This window comes from Mustelus asterias, unplaced genomic scaffold, assembly GCF_964213995.1.
Source record: "Mustelus asterias unplaced genomic scaffold, sMusAst1.hap1.1 HAP1_SCAFFOLD_1734, whole genome shotgun sequence".
NCBI classification, from domain to species: domain Eukaryota; kingdom Metazoa; phylum Chordata; class Chondrichthyes; order Carcharhiniformes; family Triakidae; genus Mustelus; species Mustelus asterias.
This window is the reverse complement of record NW_027591679.1, coordinates 1-14,005: the sequence shown is the minus strand read 5'-3', so window position 1 is coordinate 14,005 and position 14,005 is coordinate 1. Positions and strand designations below refer to the sequence as shown.

Below are 14,005 nucleotides of genomic sequence, written 5' to 3'. Positions count from 1 at the left end.
CTCAGGGAGATATCTGTACACTGACTGGTGTCTCTCAGTCCTCTCTCTCTCTCTCAGGGAGATATCTGTACACTGACTGTGGTCTCTCAGTCCCCTCTCTCTCTCAGGGAGATATCTGTACACTGACTGGTGTCTCTCAGTCCCCTCTCTCTCTCAGGGAGATATCTGTACACTGGTGTCTCTCCGTCCCCTCTCCCCCTCTCATGTGGAGATATCTGTACACTGACTGGTGTCTCTCAGTCCTCTCTCTCTCTCTCAGGGAGATATCTGTACACTGACTGGTGTCTCTCAATCCCCTCTCTCTCTCTCTCAGGGAGATATCTGTACACTGACTCATGTCTCTCAGTCCCCTCTCTCTCTCTCAGGGAGATATCTGTACACTGACTGGTGTCTCTCAGTCCCCTCTCTCTCTCAGGGGGATATCTGTACACTGACTGGTGTCTCTCAGTCCCCTCTCTCTCGCTCAGGGAGATATCTGTACACTGACTGGTGTCTCTCAGTCCCCTCTCTCTCTCTCAGGGGGATATCTGTACACTGACTGGTGTCTCTCAGTCCCCTCTCTCTCTCAGGGAGATATCTGAACACTGACCGGTGTCTCTCAGTCCCCTATCTCTCTCTCAGGGGGATATCTGTACACTGACTGGTGTCTCTCAGTCCTCTCTCTCTCAGGGAGATATCTGTACACTGACTGCTGTCTCTCAGTCCCCTCTCTCTCTCAGGGAGATATCTGTACACTGACTGGTGTCTCTCAGTCTCCCCCCTCCCTCAGGGAGATATCTGTACACTGACTGGTGTCTCTCAGTCCTCTCTCTCTCAAGGAGATATCTGTACACTGACTGGTGTCCTGCAGCAGGATCCAAGTCCCCTTACAGTCACAGAAGCAGGAAACGAGGCGATAGCCATACCAGCTACATGTATCACCAAAGCTTTATTGGGTCCAGACGCAGCCTTTGAAACTCAGGATACAACTGGAGAAATGAGGAGGTAGACATTGCAAATCAACTTTTGTCACGCTTCTTTTCTGTCCGCTGCAGCTTCCTTGCGGGGATGGAGGGACCTCAATTTACAAGCATCCGTCCACCCAGTATCCCAGGCAAGGGGGGCCATTTCACCCCCCCGAGCCTCCTCGAAAGCATCCGCCTTCTTGCTTGCCCAAGCTTGACTCCTCATGGTCATTCCTGGAGGGGGCTTTGCGCTCACTCAGGTTGGATTTGCCGTTGGTGTTGTCTATTGGAGAGTTGACCAGTCCATGGTGGCTTCCGGCGCGATCATTAGTCACCTTCATCTTCCCTCGCCTACATTACAACAGGGACACTTCAAAAGATCTTCAGGCTGAGCAGTGGCCGTAAAGGTGCTATACAAATGCAAGTCTTTATTTCTTCCTTGGTGAGTCCATCACCTGAGAGACGGGTAAAGTCGGCAATGACGCATCGGTGATATTTTTTACATCGTTTTCTTTCTTTTGCAAAAGTGTTTGTCTTTGACGAATACTTCATGACACTGTTAAATAAACGGTCAACAACATCCTTGTACGAGGTAAAGAGCTCCCCGAGGCTCTTCTGGGGAGCGATTCTCAGATACACTTTGACCCCGAACCACTTGAGGGGATAAGGACGGACAGAGGTTTAGGGAGGGAATTCCAGAGGTTCGGCCCCCCCACCCCCCCAGACAGCTGAAGGCACGGCCGCCAATGGCAGAGTGATGGGAATCGGGGGATGCTCGAGAGACCGGAATCGGAGGAACGCAGAGATCTTGGAGGGTTGTAGGAGGTTACAGAGATAGGGAGGGAGGGGAGAGCGAGGGAGGGATTTGAACAGGAGGATGAGAATTGTAGGGGCTGGAGGAGGTTACAGAGATAGGGAGGGAGGGGAGAGCGAGGGATTTGAACAGGAGGATGAGAATTGTAGAGGCTGGAGGAGGTTACAGAGATAGGGAGGGAGGGGGCGAGGGAGGGATTTGAACAGGAGGGTGAGAATTGTAGGGGCTGGAGGAGGTTACAGAGATAGGGAGGGAGCGAGGGAGGGATTTGAACAGGAGGATGAGAATTGTCGGGGCTGGAGGAGGTTACAGAGATAGGGAGGGAGCGAGGGAGGGATTTGAACAGGAGGATGAGGATTGTAGGGGCTGGAGGAGGTTACAGAGATAGGGAGGGAGGGAGCGAGGGAGGGATTTGAACAGGAGGATGAGGATTGTAGGGGCTGGAGGAGGTTACAGAGATAGGGAGGGAGGGAGCGAGGGAAGGATTTGAACAGGAGGATGAGGATTGTAGGGGCTGGAGGAGGTTACAGAGATAGGGAGGGAGGGAGCGAGGGAGGGATTTGAACAGGAGGATGAGAATTGTAGGGGCTGGAGGAGGTTACAGAGATAGGGAGGGAGGGGAGAGCGAGGGATTTGAACAGGAGGATGAGAATTGTAGAGGCTGGAGGAGGTTACAGAGATAGGGAGGGAGGGAGCGAGGGAGGGACTTGAACAGGAGGATGAGAATTGTAGGGGCTGGAGGAGGTTACAGAGATAGGGAGGGAGGGGAGAGCGAGGGATTGAACAGGAGGATGAGAATTGTAGGGGCTGGAGGAGGTTACAGAGATAGGGAGGGAGCGAGGGAGGGATTTGAACAGGAGGATGAGAATTGTAGGGGCTGGAGGAGGTTACAGAGATAGGGAGGGAGCGAGGGAGGGATTTGAACAGGAGGATGAGAATTGTAGGGGCTGGAGGAGGTTACAGAGATAGGGAGGGAGGGGAGAGCGAGGGATTTGAACAGGAGGATGAGAATTGTAGGGGCTGGAGGAGGTTACAGAGATAGGGAGGGAGGGGAGAGCGAGGGATTTGAACAGGAGGATGAGAATTGTAGGGGCTGGAGGAGGTTACAGAGATAGGGAGGGAGGGGAGAGCGAGGGATTTGAACAGGAGGATGAGAATTGTAGAGGCTGGAGGAGGTTACAGAGATAGGGAGGGAGGGGAGAGCGAGGGATTTGAACAGGAGGATGAGAATTGTTGGGGCTGGAGGAGGTTACAGAGATAGGGAGGGAGGGAGCGAGGGAGGGATTTGAACAGGAGGGTGAGAATTGTAGGGGCTGGAGGAGGTTACAGAGATAGGGAGGGAGGGAGCGAGGGAGGGATTGGAACAGGAGGATGAGGATATTGGAAATGGAGGTGTTGCCAGTCTGGAGGCTGCTGTTGGTCAGTGAGCAGTGGCTGGGTTTCCAGTCCTGAACCCTTTGCGACGTCCTTGTATCCCCCTCACCGCTTTCTTCCTCACCTTGTCTGGCAGCATCGGCAAAACCCGAGACATTACCACATTCGGTGAGGGAGTGCATCCTGCTCCCGCCACCAAATTCCTGGAAGGGCGAGGGTCCCCAAGGAGCTGTGAGGTCGGGGTCAGAGGGGTGAGGAACTCTCGCCGCAAGGTCGGGGTCAGAGGGGTGAGGAACTCTCGCCGCGAGGTCGGGGGTCAGAGGGGTGAGGAACTCTCGCCGCGAGGTCGGGGGTCAGAGGGGTGAGGAACTCTCGCCGCGAGGTCGGGGGTCAGAGGGGTGAGGAACTCTCGCCGCGAGGTCGGGGGTCAGAGGGGTGAGGAACTCTCGCCGCGAGGTCGGGGGTCAGAGGGGTGAGGAACTCTCGCCGCGAGGTCGGGGGTCAGAGGGGTGAGGAACTCTCGCCGCGAAGTCGGGGGTCAGAGGGGTGAGGAACTCTCGCCGCGAGGTCGGGGGTCAGAGGGGTGAGGAACTCTCGCCGCGAGGTCGGGGGTCAGAGGGGTGAGGAACTCTCGCCGCGAGGTCGGGGGTCAGAGGGGTGAGGAACTCGCTGTGAGGTCGGGGGTCAGAGGGGTGAGGAACTCTCGCCGCGAGGTCGGGGGTCAGAGGGGTGAGGAACTCTCGCCGCGAGGTCGGGGGTCAGAGGGGTGAGGAACTCTCGCCGCGAGGTCGGGGGTCAGAGGGGTGAGGAACTCTCGCCGCGAGGTCGGGGGTCAGAGGGGTGAGGAACTCGCTGTGAGGTCGGGGGTCAGAGGGGTGAGGAACTTGCTGTGAGGTCGGGGGTCAGGAAATCTCGCCGCGAGGTCGGGGGTCAGAGGGGTGAGGAACTCACGCCGTGAGGTCGGGGGTCAGAGGGGTGAGGAACTTGCTGTGAGGTCGGGGGTCAGGAAATCTCGCCGCGAGGTCGGGGGTCAGGGGTGAGGAACTCGCTGTGAGGTCGGGGGTCAGGAACTCCCGCCGCGAGGTCGGGGGTCAGAGGGGTGAGGAACTCTCACCGCGAGGTCGGGGGTCAGAGGGGTGAGGAACTCTCGCCGCGAGGTCGGGGGTCAGGGGGGTGAGGAACTCTCGCCGCGAGGTCGGGGGTCAGAGGGGTGAGGAACTCTCGCCGCGAGGTCGGGGGTCAGAGGGGTGAGGAACTCTCGCCGCGAGGTCGGGGGTCAGAGGGGTGAGGAACTCTCGCCGCGAGGTCGGGGGTCAGAGGGGTGAGGAACTCTCGCCGCGAGGTCGGGGGTCAGAGGGGTGAGGAACTCTCGTGGCGAGGTCGGGGGTCAGGGGGGTGAGGAACTCTCGCCGCGAGGTCGGGGGTCAGGGGGGTGAGGAACTCTCGCCGCGAGGTCGGGGGTCAGGGGGGTGAGGAACTCTCGCCGCGAGGTCGGGGGTCAGGGGGGTGAGGAACTCTCGCCGCGAGGTCGGGGGTCAGAGGGGTGAGGAACTCTCTCTGCGAGGTCGGGGGTCAGAGGGGTGAGGAACTCTCTCTGCGAGGTCGGGGGTCAGGGGGGTGAGGAACTCTCGCCGCGAGGTCGGGGGTCAGGGGGGTGAGGAACTCTCGCCGCGAGGTCGGGGGTCAGAGGGGTGAGGAACTCTCGCCGCGAGGTCGGGGGTCAGGGGGGTGAGGAACTCTCGCCGCGAGGTCGGGGGTCAGGGGGGTGAGGAACTCTCTCTGCGAGGTCGGGGGTCAGAGGGGTGAGGAACTCTCGCCGCGACGTCGGGGGTCAGGGGGGTGAGGAACTCGCTGTGAGGTCGGGGGTCAGGGGGGGTGAGGAACTCTCGCCGCGAGGTCGGGGGTCAGGGGGGTGAGGAACTCTCACCGCGAGGTCGGGGGTCAGAGGGGTGAGGAACTCTCGCCGCGAGGTCGGGGGTCAGGGGGGTGAGGAACTCTCGCCGCGAGGTCGGGGGTCAGGGGGGTGAGGAACTCTCGCCGCGAGGTCGGGGGTCAGAGGGGTGAGGAACTCTCGCCGCGAGGTCGGGGGTCAGGGGGGTGAGGAACTCGCTGTGAGGTCGGGGGTCAGGGGGGTGAGGAACTCTCTCTGCGAGGTCGGGGGTCAGGGGGGTGAGGAACTCGCTGTGAGGTCGGGGGTCAGGGGGGTGAGGAACTCTCTCTGCGAGGTCGGGGGTTGGAGAAGCTGGGGATGTTCTCCAGAGGCGACCGAGGGAAGATTCTACAAGAGCTATCGGAGCTCGTGGACAGAGGAGTGTTCCCATTGGCTGTCTCCACAACGAGCTCGGGGGACACAATTCAGAGCACAGCCTGGGAGTGGGAGGGACGTCAGGAAGAGTTTTTGAAACCCAGCCGTATAAATACTGTGGCTCCCAGAGCAGGTCAGAGGCTGGGAATCCTGCGGAGAGTAACTCACCTCCTGACTCCCCCCAAAGCCTGTCCACCATCTACAAGGACACAAGTCAGGAGTGGGATGGAATACTCTCCACTTGCCTGGATGAGTGCGGCTCCCAACAACACTCGAGAAGCTCGACACCATCCAGGACAAAGCAGCCCCCGCTCGATCGACACGCTAACCCCCACCTTCAACACTCACTCCCTCCACCACCGACACACAGAGGCAGCCGTGTGGACCATCTACAAGATGCACTGCAGCGACTCACCAAGGCTCCTTCAACAGCACCTTCCGAACCCGCCACCTCTACCACCTAGAAGGACAAGGGCAGCAGACACATGGGGAACACCCCCACCTGCAAGCTCCCCCTCCGAGCCCCACACACACCATCCTGACTTGGAAATATATCGGCTGTTCCTTCACTGTCGCTGGGGTCAAAATCCTGGAACTCCCTCCCTAACAGCACTGTGGGTGTACCTACACCACACGGACTGACTGATGTCCAATAACAATCCTGGGACTCCCTCCCTAACAGCACTGTGGGTGTACCTACACCACACGGACTGACTGATGTCCAATAACAATCCTGGGACTCCCTCCCTAACAGCACTGTGGGTGTACCTACACCACACGGACTGACTGATGTCCAATAACAATCCTGGGACTCCCTCCCTAACAGCACTGTGGGTGTACCTACACCACACAGACTGACTGATGTCCAATAACAATCCTGGAACTCCCTCCCTAACAGCACTGTGGGTGTACCTACACCACACGGACTGACTGATGTCCAATAACAATCCTGGAACTCCCTCCCTAACAGCACTGTGGGTGTACCTACACCACACGGGACTGACTGATGTCCAATAACAATCCTGGAACTCCCTCCCTAACAGCACTGTGGGTGTACCTACACCACACGGGACTGACTGATGTCCAATAACAATCCTGGAACTCCCTCCCTAACAGCACTGTGGGTGTACCTACACCACACGGACTGACTGATGTCCAATAACAATCCTGGAACTCCCTCCCTAACAGCACTGTGGGTGTACCTACACCACACGGGACTGACTGATGTCCAATAACAATCCTGGAACTCCCTCCCTAACAGCACTGTGGGTGTACCTACACCACACGGACTGACTGATGTCCAATAACAATCCTGGAACTCCCTCCCTAACAGCACTGTGGGTGTACCTACACCACACGGACTGACTGATGTCCAATAACAATCCTGGAACTCCCTCCCTAACAGCACTGTGGGTGTACCTACACCACACGGACTGACTGATGTCCAATAACAATCCTGGAACTCCCTCCCTAACAGCACTGTGGGTGTACCTACACCACACGGGACTGACTGGTGTCCAATAACAATCCTGGAACTCCCTCCCTAACAGCACTGTGGGTGTACCTACACCACACGGGACAGCAGCGGGTTCAGGATGATGGAGTTTGCAGGTGCCGAGAGCCATGGATACCAGAGTGACGAGGTTTAACTGGGAGGTTTGATAGATTCTTGTTGCCAAAGATATTGAGGGCAGCGGCAGCCATGTGGAGATCGCAGGTCAGCAGAATGCAGGAATAGGCCATTCAGTCCCTCAAGATCTCCCCCATTCGATTCAATCATGGCTGACCTGATTGTAATGTCACCCCCTCCACCCCCTTGTCGATAAGAAGCCTCTCTAACTCGGCCTTGAATATATTCAATGAGTCACAGTTCCGGGGGGTGGTGGGAGAATTCCACCCACCGATCCCCTGTGACCCCCCCACCCCCTGGACAAAACAATTCCACCTCCTCTCCGTCTTCAATGGGAGACACCCTTATTCCGAAGATCTGTCCCTGACCATAATCCTAGATTCCCCCCACATGGCGGGGGGGGGGGGACACGACATCCCCTCAGCATCTGCCCTATCGAGCGCCCCCCCCCCCGACCCTCAAGGATCTGATACGGTTCAATAAGACCCCCTCTCATTCTAAACTCCCAATGGGTTCCAGGCCCCAATCTGCTCCAACCTTTCCCCGTTAGACAAACCCCCTTCACCCCAGGAATCGGCCCAGTGACCCTTCTCTGAACTGCCTCCAATCCGAGTCTATCCCTCCCTCAGTAAGGAGACCGGAACTCTGCGCAGTACTCCAGCTGCAGAAACACCAGTGCCCCGGACAGTTGTAGCGACTTTTACACTCCATCCCCCTTCGCAATAAAGACCATTTGCCTTCCTAACCACCTGATGCCTGCAGACTTTTTGTGATTGATGTACCAGGACGCCCAGATCCCTCTGCAAACTCACTCTGTTTAAATAATAATCTCATTTTTCTAGTTTCTATGTTGCTATTCTTCCTGCCAAAGTGGAGGAGTTCAAGTCTCCGTATCCCTCGGTTAGACCACACTGGGAGCACCGTGCACAGTTCTGGTCTCTGTATCCCTCGGTTAGACCACACTGGGAGCACTGTGCACAGTTCCGGTCTCCGTATCCCTCGGTTAGACCACACTGGGAGCACCGTGCACAGTTCCGGTCTCCGTATCCCTCGGTTAGACCACACTGGGAGCACCGTGCACAGTTCCAGTCTCTGTATCTCTCGGTTAGACCACACTGGGAGCACTGTGCACAGTTCCAGTCTCTGTATCTCTCGGTTAGACCACACTGGGAGCACTGTGCACAGTTCCAGTCTCTGTATCTCTCGGTTAGACCCACACTGGGAGCACTGTGCACAGTTCCAGTCTCTGTATCTCTCGGTTAGACCACACTGGGAGCACTGTGCACAGTTCCAGTCTCTGTATCTCTCGGTTAGACCCACACTGGGAGCACCGTGCACAGTTCCAGTCTCCGTATCCCTCGGTTAGACCACACTGGGAGCACTGTGCACAGTTCCAGTCTCTGTATCTCTCGGTTAGACCACACTGGGAGCACCGTGCACAGTTCCAGTCTCTGTATCTCTCGGTTAGGCCACACTTGGAGAACTGCCTCCAACACGAATCTACCCTTCCCTCATTTAGGAAACCGAAACTCTGCGCAGTACTCCAGCTGCGGAAACACCAATGCCCCGTACAGTTGTAGTGAGACTTCCCGACTTTTATACTCCATCCCCCTTTCCAACTAAGCCCATGTGCCTTCCAAACCACTTGCAACTGGAACCCCCCCCACTGACTCTGACCATGTTCTGGGTGCTGGGGGGCGGGGCCGGAGGGCGGGGGAGAACAGAAACAGGGCATTTTGCTTGGATTCAGAGAGGGGAGGGGGACACATTGCTACATTCACAGGTAGTGTTTCGATGGTGAGTGAAAATAGTCCAATTCGACACTGCAAGCATCTGAAGAGTGGAGGGGGAAGGGGTGGGGTTTAGTATTTCCAGTGTTTCTCTGTATAGTCTTACTTCTAAATAAGCACCGCAGTTCACTCTTAGCCTGTAAACACACTCTCTTTCTGCCTCTTGAGCTGTGTTTAGCGTCCTTGGCACAAAAGAAGATCAGGTTGGTCCCGTGCATCCAGGCGGAGAGACGTGGCAGTTCCTGGATCGACTGGGGACAGGAGGAGCTGGTGACTGAGGCGTTGGGGGATGGGGGGAATAACGTCTGTGCGTTTGATTGGCTCAAGGCTGCTTTCAGTTTGGTTTTGGAAATGTGGCAGCAGGAATGGATTCCTGGGCCAGGGATTTCCGGTGAATGTAACTGTTGTTGGCCCTTCTCTACCCATCCCAGACCCATGGGGGGGGAGAGAGAGAAAATGGAGGCAATCAGCTCAGCACTGGTGTCGTATTGTCCTCGGGTGCGCAGTGGTGTCCATGGAAGCCGGCCGACGTCTTGAAGTGTTGGCCGCAGTCGGCACAGATGCGGGGTCCCTCCCAGGCGTGGACGCGCTGGTGACGCCCCAGCACCGAGGCCCGGGAGAAGCCCCGCTCGCAGACGGGGCACTTGTAGGGGCGCTCCTGGCTGTGGGTGCTGCGGTGCTGCGCCAGGGTGGAGGACTTGGTGAAACCCTTGCCACAGAGGGGGCAGGTGAAAAGTCGCTCGCCCGTGTGGCCTCGCTGGTGCTGCAGGAGGCTGGAAGAGTAGCGGAACTCCTTCTGGCAGTCGCTGCACTTGAAGGGCCGCTCGCCGGTATGGGTGCGCTGGTGGCTGCGGAGGCTGGAGGGGTCACTGAACCGCTTCTGGCACTCGCCGCAGCGGAAGGGCTTCTCGCCCGTGTGGGTGCGCTGGTGGATGACCAGCATACAGGAGCGGCTGAAGCCCTTGGCGCAGAAGGGGCAGGTGAAGGGGCGTTCGCCCGTGTGGGTGCGCTGGTGGCGCCGCAGGCTGGACAGCTCACTGAAGCCCTTGTGGCAGGTGGGGCAGGTGAAGGGGCGCTCGCCCGTGTGGGTCCTCTCGTGGCGCCGCAGGTTGGACAGCAGATTGAAGTCCTTGCCACATGCCTGGCAGGCGAAGGGCTTCTCCCCGGAGTGCACCCGGAGGTGCTGCTTGAGGTTGGAGTACTTGTTGAAGCTGCGCCCGCACTCGTTGCAGATGTAGCACTTGCGGCCGCTCCTGGAGCCCTGCCTGCGCCGCCGCCGCTCAGGCTGCCCTCCTCCGGCCTCCCACTGGGGCGAGGCGGGCAGCTCCGCCGGCTGGTACGTGGAGTCCACCCTGGGTCCCTCTGCCCCTTCCTCCTCCTCCGTGGCCATGGGTGGAGGCCGGGCGGTGGGCACCTGCTCACAGCCTGGCAGCCACTTGACGATGGTCCAGTTCCTCTTCTCCCCCCCCCCTCCCCCTGCCAACACCAACTCCTGGAGGTCTGCGAGGTGGCACGGGTCCGGGCTCCCTGAAATAGAGAACAGTCAGCAAGGGTGATGCCGTGATGGGATTCCTTGTTATTACTGTGGTGCAGTTTGCAGCGAAGCTATATCCCCTGCCATGGGCGCCATCAGCAAATCACCCAGCCAGTGGTATTTCCCTCCTCGGGCCCTCATAGAATCATACAGTACATAAGAGGCCCTTCGAGTCCACACCAGCACATTGGAAACACCTGACTTCCCACCTAATCCCATCTGCCAGCACTGGCCCATAGCCCTGAATGTTATGACATACCAAGTGCTCATCCAGATACTATTTAAAGGATGTGAGGCATCCTGCCTCCCCCACCCTCCCAGGCAGCGCATTCCAGACCGTCACCAGCCTCTGGGTAAAAAGCTTTTCCTCACATGCCCCCCTCACCTTCTACCCCTCACCTTGAACCTATGCCCCCTTGTGACTGACCCTTCAACTAAGGGGAACAGCTGCTCCCTATCCACTTATCCACGCCCTTCATAATCTTGTAACCTCGATCAGGTCGCCCCTCAGTCTTCTCTGCTCCAACGAAAACAACCAAGACTACCCAACCTCTCTTCATAACTTAACGACCCCATCCCAGGCAGCATCCGGGTGAATCTTCTCTGCACCCCTCCAGTGCAATCACATCCTCCCTATAATGTGGTGACCAGAACTGCACACAGTGCTCCAGCTGTGGCCTCACCAAAGTTCTATCCAACTCCAACATGACTTCCTGCTTTTGTAATCTATGCCTCGATTGATAAAGGTGCAGATTGCAGTGAAGCTAAATCCCTGTGCCATTGGGCGCCATCAGCAAAATCACCCAGCCAGTGGGTATTTCCCTCCTCGGGAGGGAATATGCCTTTGGCATATTGCATGTGCGATATACCTTTTTCACCACCCTACTATAATGGCTTTCCGCTTTCAGAGATCTGTGGACAAACACACCAAGGTCCCTTTGTCTCCCAGAACTTCCTAGTGTCCTGCCATTCATTGAAAACTTTCTTGTCAAATTACTCCTTCCAAAATGTATCACCTCACACTTTTCAGGGTTAAATTCCATCTGCCACTTATCCGCCCATTTAACCATTATGTCCATATTTTCTTGCAACCCAAGACACTCCGCTTCACTGTGAACCACCAGGCCAATCTTGCCCCCGCGCTCCCCCCAGAAAGCTTGCCGGCACTGCCCCTTTGCTCCTCTGCCTACTGGACAAGCCCACCCTGCCCTCACCAAGATGGCGGAACAGAGGGTGGGAAAGGAAGGGCTTTGGCTCCTCCCCCTGGCACCCGGGGAAATCAGCGCCCGTGACGTCAGAAGAGGAAGAGTTCCTCGGGCGTCACAATGGGAGGGGGCCGAGGAGGAGTCTGTGACGTCACAATGGGAAGGGGCGTGGCAACGTCATGGCAACAGGGCAGAGGCGGGGCCATAAACGTCACAAAGGAAGGCGGCGCAATCTGGAGAAACGAGCATGCGCAGTCGGGTTCTCCTCCATCTCCCAGTCAGTTAACGGACGTGCGGGCGGGCGTCTTTTTAAAAAAAACACCTCCATCAATACATCGAGTAATCGCAGAGCGAGGCCTGGGAGGTAAGGCTGCGCGCGCGTTGCATATGCCGTCTGTCTAACCTGGTTGTTGAAGGTGCCGGTTAGTGAGGGGGGGAGGGGAGTAGAGGCCTCCGACCTCCTCCTGTCGCCTCAAACAAACTGAACGGCGGCGGCGCTGCTGGGACCCTGGCGCCTGCGCACCGGCAGCTCTGATCCGGCGCAGGCGGATTGGCGGTTATGACTTCAGCGCCTGCGCAGTAGCCGCATTCCCGGCGCCTGCGCACCGCCGGCGGCATTCTGGCGCATGCGCACTGAGCCCAGCCCCCTGGGAATAGGGCACTTTTTGGCGCGCTGCGCATTGTGGGTGGGTCACACCGCCATGATCCCCATCCCCACCCCCAACCTCCTCCCCCCTCCCCCTACCCTCACCCACCAACTCTCACCCCCACTCCCATCTAACCCTATGCCCCAGACCCCCTAACACGCTCCACCCAACCATCCCCTTCACCTTCGCTCCCCCCACTGTCATGGTACCGGGCATGTCGGTGCTGTCGGTGTCGGTGCCAGGCGTGTCAGTGCCGGGCGTGTCCGTGTTGGTGCCAGGCGTGTTGGTGCCAGGCGAGTCCATGTTGGTGCCAGTCGTGTCCATGTTGGTGCCAGTCGTGTCAGTGCCAGGTGTGTCGGTGTTGGTGCCGGGCGTGTCGGTGCCAGGCGTGTTGGTGTTAGTGCCAGGTGTGTCGGTGCCAGGTGTGTCGGTGTTTGTGCTGGGCATGTTGGTGCCAGGCGTGTCGGTGCCAGGTGTGTCGGTGTTGGTGCCAGGCGTGTCGGTGCCAGGTGTGTCGGTGTTGGTGCCAGGCGTGTCGGTGCCAGTGTGTCGGTGTTGGTGCCAGGCGTGTCGGTGCCAGGTGTGTCGGTGTCGGTGCCAGGCGTGTCGGTGTAGGTGCCGGGCGTGTTGGTGCCAGGCGTGTCAGTGTCGGTGCCGGGCGTGTCAGTGTTGGTGCCGGGCGTGTTGGTGTTGGTGCCGGGCATGTCAGTGCCAGGCGTGTTGGTGTTGGTGCCAGTCGTGTCAGTGCCGGGCGTGTCGTTGCCAGGCGTGTCGGTGTTGGTGCCAGGTGTGTTGGTGCCAGGCGTGTCCGTGTTGGTGCCAGTTGTGTCAGCGCCGGGCGTGTCAGTGTTGGTGCCAGGCGTCTCGGTGCCGGGTGTGTCAGTGTTGGTGCCAGGGGTGTGAGTGCCAGGCGTGTTGGTGCCGGGCATGTCGGTGCCAGGCGTGTTGGTGTTGGTGCCGGGCGTGTTGGTGCCAGGCGTGTCCGTGTTGGTGCCAGGCGTGTCCGTGTTGGTGCCAGGCGTGTCCGTGTTGGTGCCAGGCGTGTCCGTGTTGGTGCCAGGCGTGTCCGTGTTGGTGCCAGTTGTGTCAGTGCCGGGCATGTCAGTGTTGGTGCCAGGCGTGTCGGTGCCGGGAGTGTCAGTGTTGGTGCCAGGCATGTCCGTGTTGGTGCCAGTTGTGTCAGTGCCGGCGTGTCGGTGTTGGTGCCAGGCGTCTCGGTGCCGGGTGTGTCAGTGTTGGTGCCAGGTGTGTCGGTGTTAGTGCCAGGCGTGTTGGTGCCAGGCGTGTTGGTGTTGGTGCCGGGTGTGTCGGTGCCGGATGTGTCGGTGTTGGTGCCGGGCGTGTTGGTGTTGGTGCCAGGTGTGTCGGTGTTAGTGCCAGGCGTGTCAGTGCCAGGCGTGTTGGTGTTGGTGCCAGGTGTGTCGGTGTTAGTGCCAGGCGTGTTGGTGCCAGGCGTGTTGGTGTTGGTGCCGGGTGTGTCAGTGCCGGATGTGTCGGTGTTGGTGCCGGGCGTGTTGGTGTTGGTGCCAGGTGTGTCGGTGTTAGTGCCAGGCGTGTTAGTGCCAGGCGTGTTGGTGCCAGGTGTGTCGGTGTTGGTGCCGGGCGTGTTGGTGTTGGTGCCAGGTGTGTCGGTGTTAGTGCCAGGCGTGTTGGTGCCAGGCGTGTTGGTGTTGGTGCCGGGTGTGTTGGTGTTGGTGCCAGTGTGTCGGTGTTAGTGCCAGGCGTGTTGGTGCCAGCGTGTTGGTGTTGGTGCCGGGCGTGT

General features: G+C 58.6%; 1 protein-coding gene across 1 annotated transcript; it reads right to left on the bottom strand.

Annotated features, from left to right (window-relative positions):
- Nucleotides 1-3,718: 3,718 nt before the first annotated feature.
- Nucleotides 3,719-12,124, bottom strand: LOC144488642 (uncharacterized). Its single transcript, XM_078206707.1, has 2 exons — nucleotides 12,000-12,124; nucleotides 3,719-10,384 (listed from the first exon to the last, which is right to left on the bottom strand). Exon 2 carries the CDS (start codon nucleotides 10,245-10,247, stop codon nucleotides 9,324-9,326), a length of 924 nt encoding a protein of 307 aa, XP_078062833.1. The 5' UTR covers nucleotides 10,248-10,384; nucleotides 12,000-12,124; the 3' UTR covers nucleotides 3,719-9,323.
- Between the last annotated feature and the right edge of the window lie 1,881 nt (nucleotides 12,125-14,005).